We start from the raw sequence: 14,394 nt of genomic DNA on the forward strand, positions 1-14,394 counted from the left end.
TGCTGTGCCTTTTGTGTTCCTCCTCCAAATCTTGTTTGCTTGCTTCCCCAATCATTTGATTTTTTCTATATAGTGGTCTGACCTGTGCTCTTATTCATAGAGATTATCTCTGTTCTTGTCCTTTAGCAACTGTAAAAACATTGGAATCTGTCACCTTTCCCTGAACTGTGCATAGCTTTCTGTTCACGTTTTTTGCAATCGGACATCACTGCTATGTAGTAGGAGTTTCTGAATCTCCTCCCAATATTTATGTGACAATTTTGTTGTTATGTGCGAAGTCGTGTCCGACCCATCGCGACCCCATGGACAATGATCCTCCAGGCCTTCCTGTCCTCTACCATTCCCCGGAGTCCATTTAAGTTTGCACCTACTGCTTCAGTGACTCCATCCATCCACCTCATTCTTTGTCGTCCCCTTCTTCTTTTGCCCTCGATCTCTCCCAGCATTAGGCTCTTCTCCAGGGAGTCCTTCCTTCTCATGAGGTGGCCAAAATATTTGAGTTTCATCTTCAGGATCTGGCCTTCTAAAGAGCAGTCAGGGCTGATCTCCTCTAGGACTGACTGGTTTGTTCGCCTTGCAGTCCAAGGGACTCGCAAGAGTCTTCTCCAGCACCAGAGTTCAAAAGCCTCAATTCTTTGACGCTCGGCCTTCCTTATGGTCCAACTTTCGCAGCCATACATTGCAACTGGGAAGACCATAGCCTTGACTAAACGCACTTTTGTTGGCAGGGTGATGTCTCTGCTTTTTAGGATGCTGTCTAGATTTGCCATAGCTTTCCTCCCCAGGAGCAAGCGTCTTTTAATTTCTTTGCTGCAGTCCCCATCTGCAGTGATCTTGGAGCCCAGGAAAATAAAATCTGTCACTATCTCCATTTCTTCCCCTTCTATTTGCCAGGAATTGAGAGGGCCGGATGCCATGATCTTTGTTTTCTTGATGTTGAGTTTCAAGCCAACTTTGGCACTCTCCTCCTTCACCCGCATCAACAGGCTCTTTAGTTCCTCTTCACTTTCTGCCATTAGAGTGGTATCATCTGCATATCTGAGGTTGTTGATATTTCTCCCTGCAATCTTGATCCCAATTTGTGACTCCTCTAATCCCGCATTTCTCATGATGTGCTCTGCATACAAGTTAAATAGGCAAGGCGACAGTATACAGCCTTGCTGAACTCCTTTCTCAATTTTGAACCAGTCAGTGATTCCATGTTCAGTTCTCACTGTTGCTTCTTGACCTGCATATAAATTTCTCAAGAGACAAATAAGATGCTCTGGTATTCCCATCTCTTTAAGAACTTGCCACAATTTGTTGTGCTCCACACAATCAAAGGCTTTAGCATAGTCAATGAAGCAGAAGTAGACGTTCTTCTGGTACTCCCTAGCTTTCTCCATGATCCAGCGTATGTTGGCAATTTGATCTCTAGTTCCTCTGCCTCTTCGAAATCCTGCCTGTACTTCTGGAAGTTCTCGGTCCACATATTGCTGGAGCCTAGCTTGTAGGATTTTGAGCATAACTTTGCTAGCATGAGAAATTAGTGCGATGGTGTGGTAGTTTGAACATTCTTTGGCATTGCCCTTCTTTGGGATTGGAATGTAAACTGACCTTTTCCAATCCTGTGGCCATTGTTGAGTTTTCCAAATTTGCTGGCATATTGAGTGTAGCACTTTTACTGCATCGTCCTTTAAGATTTTGAATAGTTCAACTGGAATGCTGTCACTACCACTAGCTTTATTGTTGCTCAGACTTCCTAAGGCCCATTTGACTTCACATTCCAGGATGTCTGGCTCCAGGTCAGTAACTACCCCATTGTGGTCATCAGGGATGTTAAGCTCGCTCTTGTATAGTTCTTCTGTATAATTTTGCCACCTTTGTTTGATCTCTTCTGCTTCTGTGAGGTCCCTACCATTTTGGTCCCTTATCATACCCATCTTTGCATGAAACGTTCTCTTCATATCTCCAATTTTCTTGAAAAGATCTCTGGTCCTCCCCATTCTATTGTTTTCTTCTATTTGTTTGCACTGTTCATTTAAGAAGGCAATCTTATCTCTTCTAGCTTTTCTCTGGAATTCTGCATTCAATTGGGTGCATCTTTCTCTTTCTCCCTTGCCTTTCACTTCCCTTCTCTCCTTAGCTATTTGTAAAGCTTCCTCAGACAGCCATTTTGATTTCTTGCATTTCTTTTTCTTTGGGATGGTTTTAGTTGCTACCTCTTGTACAATGTTGCGAACCTCCGTCCATAGTTCTTCAGGCACTCTGTCTATCAGATCTAATTCCTTAAATCTATTTGTCACCTCCACTGTGTATTCGTCAGGGATATGATTTAGTTCATACCTGAGTGGCCTAGTGCTTTTCCCTACTTTCTTCAATTTAAGCCTAAATTTTGCAACAAGAAGCTCATAATCTGAACCACAATCAGCTCCTGGTCTTGTTTTTATTGACTGGATAGAACTTTTCCATCTTTGGCTGCAGAGCACATAGTCAATCTGATTTCTGTGTTGACCGTCTGGTGATGTCCATGTGTAGAGTCGTCTCTTGGGTTGCTGGAAAAGAGTGTTTGCTATGACCATTGTATTCTCTTGACAAAATTCTACCAGCCTGTGCCCTGCTTCATTTTGTACTCCAAGGCCAAACTTGCCTGTTATCCCGGTTATCTTTTGGCTTCCTACTTTAGCATTCCAATCCCCCATGATGATAAGCACATCATTTTTGGGCGTTGCTTCTAGAAGGTGTTGTAGGGCTTCATAGAACTGATCAACTTCATCCTCTTCAGCAGCAGTGGTTGGGGCGTAGACCTGGATCACTGTGATGTTGAATGGTTTGCCTTGGATTCGAATTGAGATCATTCTGTCATTTTGGGGATTGTATCCCAAGACTGCTTTTCCTACTCTCTTATTGATTATGAATGCTACTCCATTTCTTCTGCGAGATTCTTGTCCACAGTAGTATACCTGATGGTCATCTGAATTAAATTCACCCATTCCTGTCCATTTTAGTTCACTGATTCCTAAAATGTCGATGTTCAGTCTTCTCATTTCTTGTTTAACCACGTCCAGCTTGCCTTGATTCATGGATCTGACGTTCCAGGTTCCTATGGAATAAAAATCTTTACAGCATCGGACTGTCTTTTCGCCACCAGTTACTTCCACAACTGAGCGTCCTTTCGGCTTTGGCCCAGCCGCTTCATTCATTCTGGCGCTACTCGTACTAGCCGTCTGCTCATCCCCAGTAGCATATTGGACACCTTCCGACCTGAGGGGCTCATCTTCCAGCGTCATATCGTTATGCCTATTGGAACTGTCCATAGAGTTTTCATGGCAAAGATACTGGAGTGGTTTGCCATTTCCTTCTCCAGTGGATCACCTTTTGTCAGAGCTCTCAGCTATGACCTGTCCGTCTTGGGTGGCCCTGCACGGCATAGCTCATAGCTTCACTGAACTACGCAAGCCCCCTTGCCACAACAAGGCAGCGATCCTTGAAGGGGGTATGTGACAATACATATCTTTAATTTTTGCAGAACACTAAATATCACTATGTTGACCTTCTGAAATTCAGTTCTCTAGAAATGTCATTTACATACTAAAGATACCAATCTCCTTTACCTCACCCAATTCTTTTTTGTGACAGTCTTTTATCTGACACTATATTAACCAAGCCATTAGCTTTCCCCATATCATGTACATTAGTGGTCCCCAACCTTCTTGTAGTTGGGGACCGCCTCTGAGGGTGGGAGAGAGCAGGCGGCCTGGCCGCCGCAGCCGCACACAAACACGCACGCGCAGTTGCCGCGCATGCATGTTTTCGCCACTAAGTGGCGATAACGCACATGCGCAGAACTGCCGCACATGCGCGTTTTTGCCAGGAGGGGGCGTGAACACGCATGTGCGGCAGCTCCGCGTGTGCGCGTTTGTGTCACTGGCATGCAGGCAGCCGCGCCTGCCTCTTTTCCCCCCTCTCACTGCGGGGGGGGGGGGGAGGCAGGTGCGGCCGCTGGCGGCCCGGTACTATGGCTTTCACGGCCCGGTACCGGGCCGCAGACCGGGGGTTGAGGACCCCCGATGCACATTACTGATTCAAAAACAGTCCTGTCAAAACCAAGGTCTCTGATCAGGAATATTATCTACCATGGGTAGTGGTAGAACTTATACAGTGGTAGAACTTATATACAAATATAATGAAAAATAAAACTTGGCACAAGTCACATGGACTGATTATGCACAGCAGCGGTTGCACCGGGCCACTGCCAATGCTTTGCAGCAGAGTAGCACACTTTGTAGTTTTTTTATGTTCCCACGGGGGACACATTTCAGCAGTGGAGCTTGTCCACCACTTTTTGTATCCCCATGGGGGACGTTTTGGCAATGGAGCAGCTCTGGTGCTAAAATTCATCACCCCAGGAAATGCAACCATGGTAGAAAGGTTCTCCATGTGTGTGTGGGGGACAATGGGGTGGGGGGTTCAGGAAGGTGGGATTGTTTGAGAATGCAATCCCACCTTCCTGCAAAATAACAGCAACAACAAAACCCATTTGACTCCATGGTGCTGCTAAGTGCCATGGAGCTGAGGTGGGCATTTTCAGTCCCCTCACAGCTACCATAGCATGAGGAGGATCTAGGCCTGGCCTGGGCACCAATGGTGGTTGCGGCAAAAAAGGGAACACTATAAAATCAGCATTCCCTTGCTGTGGGTCATCAGAGGCCCTAAAGCAGGCCAGAGATGGGAGGGGGCCAGGCCAGCACCGAAGTGCATAAGTGGGGATTAGCCCCACTGTCAGACAAGCATTGGCCTGGCTTTTCCTGCCTGTGCATAACTGGTCATGCTGAGCCAAAACTCACGGTGAGTTCTGGCTGGACTGGGGGTCGGGAGGCAATGTTCATGGTCTTCAAAGAAATCTCTGAGCTTTTGGGCATGGTTTGGATAGCAAAGCCCATCCAGAAACTCTAGTGTGAAACTGCTAGACAACAGCCTGTTACACAGCAAGCATTTTTATTTAGTGGGATTTTCTTGCTGTCTGCTTCCTTGGTGGCTTTCCTTCACTTTCCGTGCATTTTATTTAAACCTCGCCACTTTGAGTTGCAGTAAGACAAGGGATCACTCTTGAGCATTTTTTCCCCAAGCTACTTTGGAAGTGGGGGCGGTTCAACTTAGTTCTCTGCCACTTCGATCACCTTGGGCTGAGGGCATTGAGAGTTAAATCCTCTGCCTTTGTTTTCTCTGTATAGCAGTATATCCTTTTGCACTTTCCCTCCTTATAGTGTACTTTTATATGCTATTAAAGGGTTGTTGTTGTTGTTGAGTTAAATCCAAAGTCTGGGCTTTTCTACACTCCTTTTATCCAAATTAGCTTATGGTAAAGCTGTAACACCAGCTAAGCAGCAAATAAAGGACAATCAACATCAACTGGACCTCAGTAAAACTCCAACTATTCTGGCCCCAGTTAAAACTAGGTATGTTTTGGCCCCTGCCACTTATCTGCCTTTGTTAGTAATAAATAAACAAAGAAGAGCATTCATCCTTGCTACATGTTCAGTTATGCCCTCAGATTTATTAGAGGACTGTTATAAGAATATCCCCCTCTTACTGAAGCAGTATTTTTGTGGTAATGGCCAAATTGAAACTAGAGAACACATACTGTTCCACTGCTCTGCCTATGCAGATATTTGAGACAATTCGATCAATCCATTACTTAAAAGGTACAGATCAAGCAAAGAGGCTGTTGAGAGCACTCAGGTGGCAATTCAGCTTGCTACATTTTTCACCACTGAGATAAAAATATTTAATGTCTTGAAGTAAGATAGTTTTAAGTTTTAGTTTTCCTTTTAGGATAGGTCTTAACCTATACCTTATGACCATACTGCTATGGTCTCTTATAATTTTGTTTATATTTTGATTTGAATTACTGCAGCAATAAACTTTGACTTTAGTTCTCTGCCATTTTATCCTCCCCAATACACTGAGCTGCTTTTTGTTTTGGATGATTTGTGTTACTTGGTAGTTACTTGGAGGGTGGAGATGCTTTTTGTTTTGGATGATTTGTGTTTGACTTTATTTGACTGCCACTGACTTTACTGAACACTGCTTCCCCCGCCCTCACACACACAGAAATTGATCTGCTTCTCCATGGAAGGGGTTGATCTGTGTTTGTCACCCTGCATCCCTGCACCCAGCCTGCCTTGGGGGACTTGTTCCAGAATTACTGAGATGATTTCCCTTTACTCCTGCTCTCCATCTGAACTCCCCCACCCCCAATGACCTGCTTCTTCTTGGATGTGTCAGCCTGCCTCCCTGCACCCAGCATGCCTCAAGGGACTTGTTCCAGTCTCATGGAGTGACTTTGGGTGGTTTTAATGCCCAGCTCTCCACACCTAGTTTCAAATCTTCCCCCAAATTGACCTGCTCCTCCTCTTGAGACCATCGATCTGTGCCTGCCTGTTGCCCTGCCTGCCTGCTTCAATATTTAACAACTGACCCACCTGAGCCATGGATGGGTTGGGTATTTGATTGGTCAGGTGTTCGGTTTCACAAGAGGGGATGGAAAGGTTCATGGTCATGGCCACAGAAAGATCAAGCCACCACTTTCCCCTGTGCCAAGTATTCGTGGGTGATGAGCACAGCCACCCCCTCCGGCAAAGGACACCTAGAGGACATCACTGAGGATCTCAGCTCCAATTTCCCCTGCTCCATCCACATCCATAGAGCCCTTAACAGCCACTTAAGTTTTTGCTGTTGCTGCCTAAGTTGCAGCATGAAACTCTGTTTGGAAGGACAGTAACTTGGAGGGTGGAGATGATGCATCTTTCCCTTCCACATCTCAAGAGTCCCAATTCCCTGCTACTCCTGTTTCCACTGGTACACCCTGATCTAGCATCCCCCATTTGTGTGCCTCCCATTTGCTTCAACCATGGACAGGGGCACAGTTTAATTCCAGGACACAGAAATATTTCTGCACCCCAGGGAGTGACCCATATGTTGTAGAATGCCAGGTACACCATGCCCATGTCCCGAGGGAATGGGATATGCAACATGATGGCTATCACCGTTCTCCGGAGGCTGTGGTCTTTCATGGGCTGATGCACCATGTCACTGCCTGGTACACTTTCTTCTACGGGAAGATCATTAGCTGATTAGTGCTACCTTTCATGCACCACATTATGGTGCAGCTGTTCAAAGCTGAACTCTCCAAAGCGTGAGACCAAACCATCTACCTGATTGCAGACCTCTGGAACAGTCAGTGTCATAGCTCTCTCTTCCTCACTACCCTCTGATGGCAACCAGAGATTAGAAGCATTCCTGTCTCTTTCCAAAACAAGCAGTATTGCCACAACCATACCTCCCATCTCCCCATTTTACAGGGATTCCCTGGCTACTTCGGCATATCTCACAACTTACTCTGGTTTCCCTCCCTACCTGCAGGAGGTTCCAACCAGATGTGCAGCAGATTTATAGTGCACAAAAAATCCTGCAATCAACTAAAACCTCAATAGTTCAGTCCAAGCAATGGACCTCCACTCTACCCACCCTTATAGTTGAACTCCACTCCATCACCCAGCTGTTGCCTCTCCTGAGCCAGAGCTGCAGCACCTGAACTTTATCTGGTGCTTTTCCTGATGTTCTGGCAAGTCAGTCCCAAGTAACCCACCCTGCCCTCTGTTATTACCAGATAATTAGCTCAAATCACTAGCCAGTCATGATCTGCAGGCTCTGTTGCTGCTGCCCGGTGCTTTTTTCTAAAATATTTGGCCAGCCTGGTCAACAAATCCAGAGGTCAACAACTTTGTCAATTATCCAGAAAAAGGGTCTGGCTTGGCCTTGTGCCTCTAACAGTTGACACGCGTATTATCATAAGTCAATGGTGACTCCACAGATCAAAAAATTAGGGCAATTCTACCTTACCTACATTTTTACCAGCCTAGCTGCCCATCTATGCAAGTTATTACGGCACACTCTTAATTACAGAAGGAAACAAAAAACTTTCTTCTAAGAATGATGGCTTAAAGACAATTTTCTAATATGATCCAGATGATCTGGCAAGTACCTTCCTTAAAGAAAACAGTATGTGAATATCATAATTGTATCTTTTAGTGCATTTTATTTCTGTTCTTTAGTTGTTTATCCTCCGGTTATATATTAAGTTTAGGGAGTCCCTGTCAAGCAGTGTAATAGAAAATTTGCTTTGCAGACCAATATAACGTCTGGAATTGGACCCAGAGCAGTTTGCTGAGCCTTATTAATTTATTTAACTTGCTCTGGAATCTATTTGCTGTGGCTGAAGAGAGGTACAATTGAAACAAATGCATTTTACTACTAGTTGCTAGGAAGAGATTTTTTAGAGTCAATGCACAACCTTGAATATAGAAACATGACGAGACTCCCTAGTTCTTTCCTAACCTAATTTGCTTTTCTGTGTTGAACAGCATGTTGCACTAGTATGCCTCAGAAATGAATCCTTGCAACTGCAAGCCTTTCCCACTTATTTGATCAGTGTAATGTGCCATGCTGGCCGCAGCTTTAGTTAAGGAATCTGCAGCTGCCTTAAGAGTAACTTGGAAAGCAGCAATCTAACAGAGGAGCTTTTCATACTGCTGTGGGCTTTACTGATCATTATCGTGTTAGATTGCATTTGGAGACACATGGGAATTAGGTTTGCATTGCTGTAGCATGCCTGTTAACAAGGAGATGCCTGCCATCAGGTAATGTACACTGTCATTGCCCAGGCTGTAAATAAAAAGCTCTTATCGGAGAAGAAGCCCATCAATATAAATGCACATAATATAAAAGGTCATTTAGATTCACTGTTACATCATCCCATAGACTGTGAGATCTAAGAAGAACTGAGAGCTTTGCATATATGGCACTGGAGACCAAGAGGAAGTCAGTCAACACTGACAAACAAACATTGATTTCATGATTTGCCAGTTCAATGAACTCTATCAAAAGAGAAATTTTGGGCTCAAGGATGCCAATATCCATCATAGTATCTACCTTGCTGTTTCTCTGAATCTGCTAGAACTCCAAAGCTTCTTGTCACCATACTTACTACCGACATTGCATGTTAAATAGCTCTCCGCTGTTGAGTCCCATAAAAGGAAATAGAAGAACAGAATGCAAATGTTTGGCCTAGATCAGGGATTCACAACTGGAGTTCTGGGGAACCCTGGGGTTATATAAGAGCTCCCCATGAGTTATGTAGTCTTTCCCAGACATTTGGATGGCTGCTGATATCACTAGATATCACTGCAGCCCACTTCCACTGTTCTCTTTCTCCACACTGGAAATGGTAAATCAGCAACTGATTGATTGGCTTGCTCCTGTATCTTACTTCTTCAGCCACATATCTGAAGGAGCATGTCACCATTTCTGGTGTTCTTCAAAGACTCAAAAAATATTTCAAGGGTTCTCCCATGGTCAAAAGGTTGAAAAAGACTGACCTAGATTATTTGATATAATATTAAAATAGCTCTATTTTAATTTATATACACTGAGAGGAAATATTCCAGCTATCCTTTATAACTGTAATGTACAGACAAATACAAGATACCTTTAAATCTAGATTTACTGTTCATAAAGACAATATAAAGACACATGTGGTCCATCGACTAATTGGAGGTGGGCCGCGAAGGACGTCTTCTCCCCCTCCCGGCCCTTTACAACACACTTCGAGTGTCATTGTCTCCCATCACTCCCAGATGGGATTATCTCGTTGCAGAGAAACAAGCTCAGGGTTCCCATTGATTTGTCATTGTCATGAGTTAAAATTTCCATGAAAATAAAATGTTCCTTATGTTCATTGTTGTGGCGTGTCTGTATCTTATTTTGAACATTACCATAGCGATCAGAGAGTGTTAGGGCAGTGGTTGAGAGTAGAGGAGTAAACTACCCCCCCACCGGGCCTCAGTAAAATTGTCAAGCATTGATTGGTCCCCGGTGATAAAAAGATTGGGGACCACTGCTTTAGAAGACTTGCACAAAATGGCTCCCCTTGAACACTAGAGAAATAAGACAAATGCTCTAAGCCAAATCTTGCCTTGTGATTGGCCTTCTGTAAAAATGAACAGCAGAAATAATTATAATTGTTCATATTGTGCAAGCTACATGGGGAATTTTACAAAATAAGAGATTAAACCATATATTGGCTTGGATTGAGTGTTGGGTTTGGACAAGAGATCTGAAAAACAAAGAAAGAGGCACCAACATGTAAGATGTTTCTGAGGTAGATTACTCAGAAGTAAAGTGATGAAGAAGTGACCTCTTAAAAAAAAATCTTCATCTTTGTATACCAAACTCCAATCCCCCATGGAAAAAAGGAATTCCTGTCATACTGAAACTGGAATGCTAAATTTTACTTGTATGCATAATGTCAAGAGGAAGACAGTAGAAGTGAAATGGTAACAGTCACATTTCTTTTATACAGGATACCAGCTGTGATGTGAAATACCCTTGGCCCTCAAAGTAAAGGGTCTCCAATATAGTTCCATATTTCTTTGGCCTACTTCACATAAGATGAAATTTCCAAAAGGTTTTAATTTGCATCAAGAAGAACTGAAGTTTCATGTAATGAATGCTACGCATTTATAATCACATTTAGTGATTTTAGTGACACGTTAAATCACATTTAGTGATTTTAGTAAGATGCATTTTCAATGCTTTACAATGGTATAAGCTACATACCAAATACTTCATTGTCTTCTGAAGTTTGCTGGGTTAAGTTAGCTGCTTTGGGACTTGCTTTATTTTCCGCTTCTTCCACTTGTGCTTCAGAATTCTGAAATGATACATTGAACAAATCACTGAATAAAGTATATGCAAGAAGCGTTTGTTCATTAGCAAATATATTAGTACAGGCAATGCTTATTTTTTACAGAGATCTAAGTCAGGGAATCACCTTTTGGCTCACCATCCTAGATAGGCAGAGTATAGGAAAAAATGTGCACATGTTGATACTGTTCCTTGTGTAGATGTGGGCTTGGCTCTGAAAACTGGCCCTGAAGCTAAGTTCAAAGGGTCCTGGCTCATATAAAAACACTGAAAAGGAAGCAACAAGAAAAAAGGAGTTTTTGATGAAGTAATGAGTAGTGAAGCCTCTCAACTTATGCTCCCTTTCACATGGTGAAGCACAAGCAAAAGGTACTTGTCAATAAGGTACTTGAGCAGGGGGTTGGACTAGATGGCCTGTATGGCGCCTTTCAACTCTATGATTCTATGATTCTAATATTAAGAGCTGGTTTTCCCCTTGAAGCAGCATAAGAAATAAGGAAAACTGCTTCAAATCCCGTTTTACCATGCCTTACTCTCAGGATTGCAGTCTTGAGATTTATGGCTGACCGACAATTTGAACCCATACCACACTAGTTCTCAGATGCATATCACTGACCAATGGCTCTTTTGTACAATGCCATGCTAGTCCGCATTCTCCATCCTTTAGTGTTCTGTTAAACAGGTTAAATTAACGATTGTTGGTTATAAAAGTCACTTGTGGGGGTGGTCTTAAACTCATGCACTCTCCTCAACCCCAAGCAAATGCTGATACACTTCCCATGTACATCAATAGGGAGATTGTTCTGGGGACACATGGAAAGAATGCTCTACTGAAGTACAACAGAAAATTATGTTCTTTGTCTAATGAGGAACAAAAGCATTTTCTATTAGAAAGAATGGTAAACCTAGCTCTAATCCTATTGTTTGATTCCCATTCTGAGTGTCCCAAAATGCCCTTCAATCCTTCGCTCTTAATATAATGAAAAGTAAAGAGAGAGAATATTCCTTTCAGACTCAGCCAAGCTAGAGAAATTCATAACCCTCTTATTGTATATATTAATGCACAGTCTGCAGAAATCAATGCTACGGTACTTTTATTTCCACTGAAATTTTGTTAACACATTTTTATTCTAGCTGCAAAGTATCTCTGGGATGATGTCCAATTTCATTTACAAACCTTGTTAAATTAGTCGCAGCTCTGTCTATGTCTATGTTATGAACTCTACAGTGATTTAATGCTTAAGTCTGTCATATTTTACAATTTAAAAAAGAATGCAGGCAATTTGTGAACTAAACAGACATTTTGGTTTCTTTGTTAATATTAGTGGCATGTATTCCACAACGGAGCTCCTATGACAGAAGTTCTATTGGCATACAAGGAGGCAGCAATTTCCATTATTTCCTCCTTCGACTGCAGACCTATTTTGCACTTCATGCTGTCCCTGAGGGTCCTCCAGCAAGTATGTTTGCTGGGGCTCAGTGGGCTGTAACCGTGAGAAAGCTTTGCTAAATCTGCAGATAGACGAATACAAGCCAATAAATGAAAGAAGGATGACGGTATTGTTTGTCAGGTGTCATGGCATATCAGAAGTGTCTGCAACCTATTTTTTACACACACACACACACACACACACACACACACACACACACACACACACACACATATTTAACCCGCTCCTGGCAGAGCGGATTAAATAATTCGGTAAGGGCCCCCAAGGCAGGCCCTGTCCGTGATGACGAAGGGTGCCCATAGGCCCCTTCCCCAGGACTGACAATCGGAGGGCCCAACCGGCAGGCGTGAAGCCGGGACTGGCCTGCGACGCCAACCGCCCTGCCTGCACACACCGCCACTGCGGTTGCGTGGCCCCGTGCCAAGACGGCCCACCTGCCCGCCCTCGGAGCCTCGCAAACATGGCGCCTTCCACCATCGCGCCTATGCCGAACGCCACGCTGCTGGCCCCTAGCCTGCGCCATCGCCTCCTCCCCCACCTCCAAGGTAGGCCACGCCACGGGACAGGGGAGCCCCGGATGAGCCCCCACCTGCTCGCATGCCACCCCTCCCCCACCCTCGCCTCCCGGCCCTGTCCCTGGCCCCGCTAGCACCTGCTGCATTCAGCCTGCAGCGGGCTTATTTACTAGTAAATATATAAATTCTCATCTTGGCTCTCAAAGTTCCAGAGGGCCTGCAAGACGGCGCACTTCCAACAGGCATTTGGTTGAGTACCAGAGCCGCGCATCCAACTTCCCCTCTTGCCCCTCTACTTGTCTGGCCCTCATCCGGCTGGTGGTGGTTCCAGTTCCTATTTCTTCCTCTCCCCATGTCCAGCCCAAGGAGGAATTCTTGTATGTTGTCTGCATTAGCAACGTCCCCTACTCTTGCTGGTAGTGAGGATGAAACCTGTCTGTTTTTAGCTTTCTATCTACCCAGAAGTCTGATTCAGTGTTAGATACTAATCATGACATTCAGATTTCTTTCTTTATTGTGTTCTGACGATGTGACTATCAAGTGACAAAGCCTGAAATATGAATGGGCAAGGAGAAAAAAAATCCTAAATAGATGCTGCTTTAAGGAATGCAGGAGGGTTTTACTTCAATTCTGAAATTTGAATCATATCTTACCATAGTCCTGAGGCTATAAACTTCCAGAGACAAGAATGTTTGAAATGCTGCGAGATACAAACATCTGCTCAGAGTTCTTGAAGATTTCCTTTACAGATCAAAACAATAAACTTCATCCAGATTTCCACTAAGAAACTGACAGTACGGAATAACAGTTACCATGGGGTGATAATGACGATTTCCAGAATGATATGTATGTATCATCATGATGCAAGAGGTCATCATTAAAATCCCCCATTTAAAGGCAATAAGATAAAGTTTAGAAAATGAGAACTGATAAAAAGATTTTTTTTAAATTTCCCAGTTCCTTTTTCGAAATTCCCACTTTTCATTTTTTTAAAATCACCTAAATTCATCCAAAGATGTATAGTAGAATGGAGATAATACATGTATTTCAGGAAATCTAGACAGGTGAAAATCAGCCATACTTACTGCCTGGTTTCCCTGGTTGGTTAAGGCAAAATTAACTGATGAGGAAAGAGTATGCTTAACTAAATAGAATTTTTCTTTATCCAGAAAGGTGAGAAATCCAAAATATCACATATTACAGAACTTTGAGAAACCCCAGAAATAGCATGATCGTGCAGAACAAGGTTGTGTACACACCCACCCAGGGCCTCTCCCTTTCCTACCCCCTCCAGGCTCATCATTGGCCATTTGAGGGTGCAAGGTCAACATGACCGTACATGGTTATATCACCAGATCAATGTTCTTTCTGGATCACTGTCAGAAAGTAAAAAGGTAACTAAGTACAGCCAAACAAGCTTGTAAACATGATAAAATATAATGCCTCCTGAGATTAGCATACAAAGGGAAAGGAGAATGAGGGAAGGTGGAGCTTGGGCCATTAGGGAAAGGAAGACAGATGAATGGGAAAGTGAGTTGTGAAGGGGGGAGGCGGGAGTCTTCTTGGGAGGCCTTACTTCAGTTGCCCCCACCATCTGAAGCTAGACAGATGGCAACATAATAAATGGCCTTTTCTGATGTGATACCAAAACTCTATAACTTTATCCATAGATTTTTTGTTTT

General features: G+C 43.6%; 1 protein-coding gene across 7 annotated transcripts in view; it reads right to left on the reverse strand.

Moving 5' to 3' along the window:
• The window catches only part of MBP (myelin basic protein), a 135,204-nt gene that overhangs the window by 71,722 nt on the left and 49,088 nt on the right, over nt 1–14,394 (reverse strand). For all 7 annotated transcript variants that reach the window (XM_077352930.1, XM_077352929.1, XM_077352928.1 and 4 more), the window contains exon 3: nt 10,660–10,753. In XM_077352930.1, the coding sequence (XP_077209045.1) occupies nt 10,660–10,753 (94 nt within the window). The remainder of the gene's footprint in view (nt 1–10,659; nt 10,754–14,394) is intronic.

This window comes from Paroedura picta, chromosome 9, assembly GCF_049243985.1.
Source record: "Paroedura picta isolate Pp20150507F chromosome 9, Ppicta_v3.0, whole genome shotgun sequence".
Lineage (NCBI taxonomy): Eukaryota > Metazoa > Chordata > Lepidosauria > Squamata > Gekkonidae > Paroedura > Paroedura picta.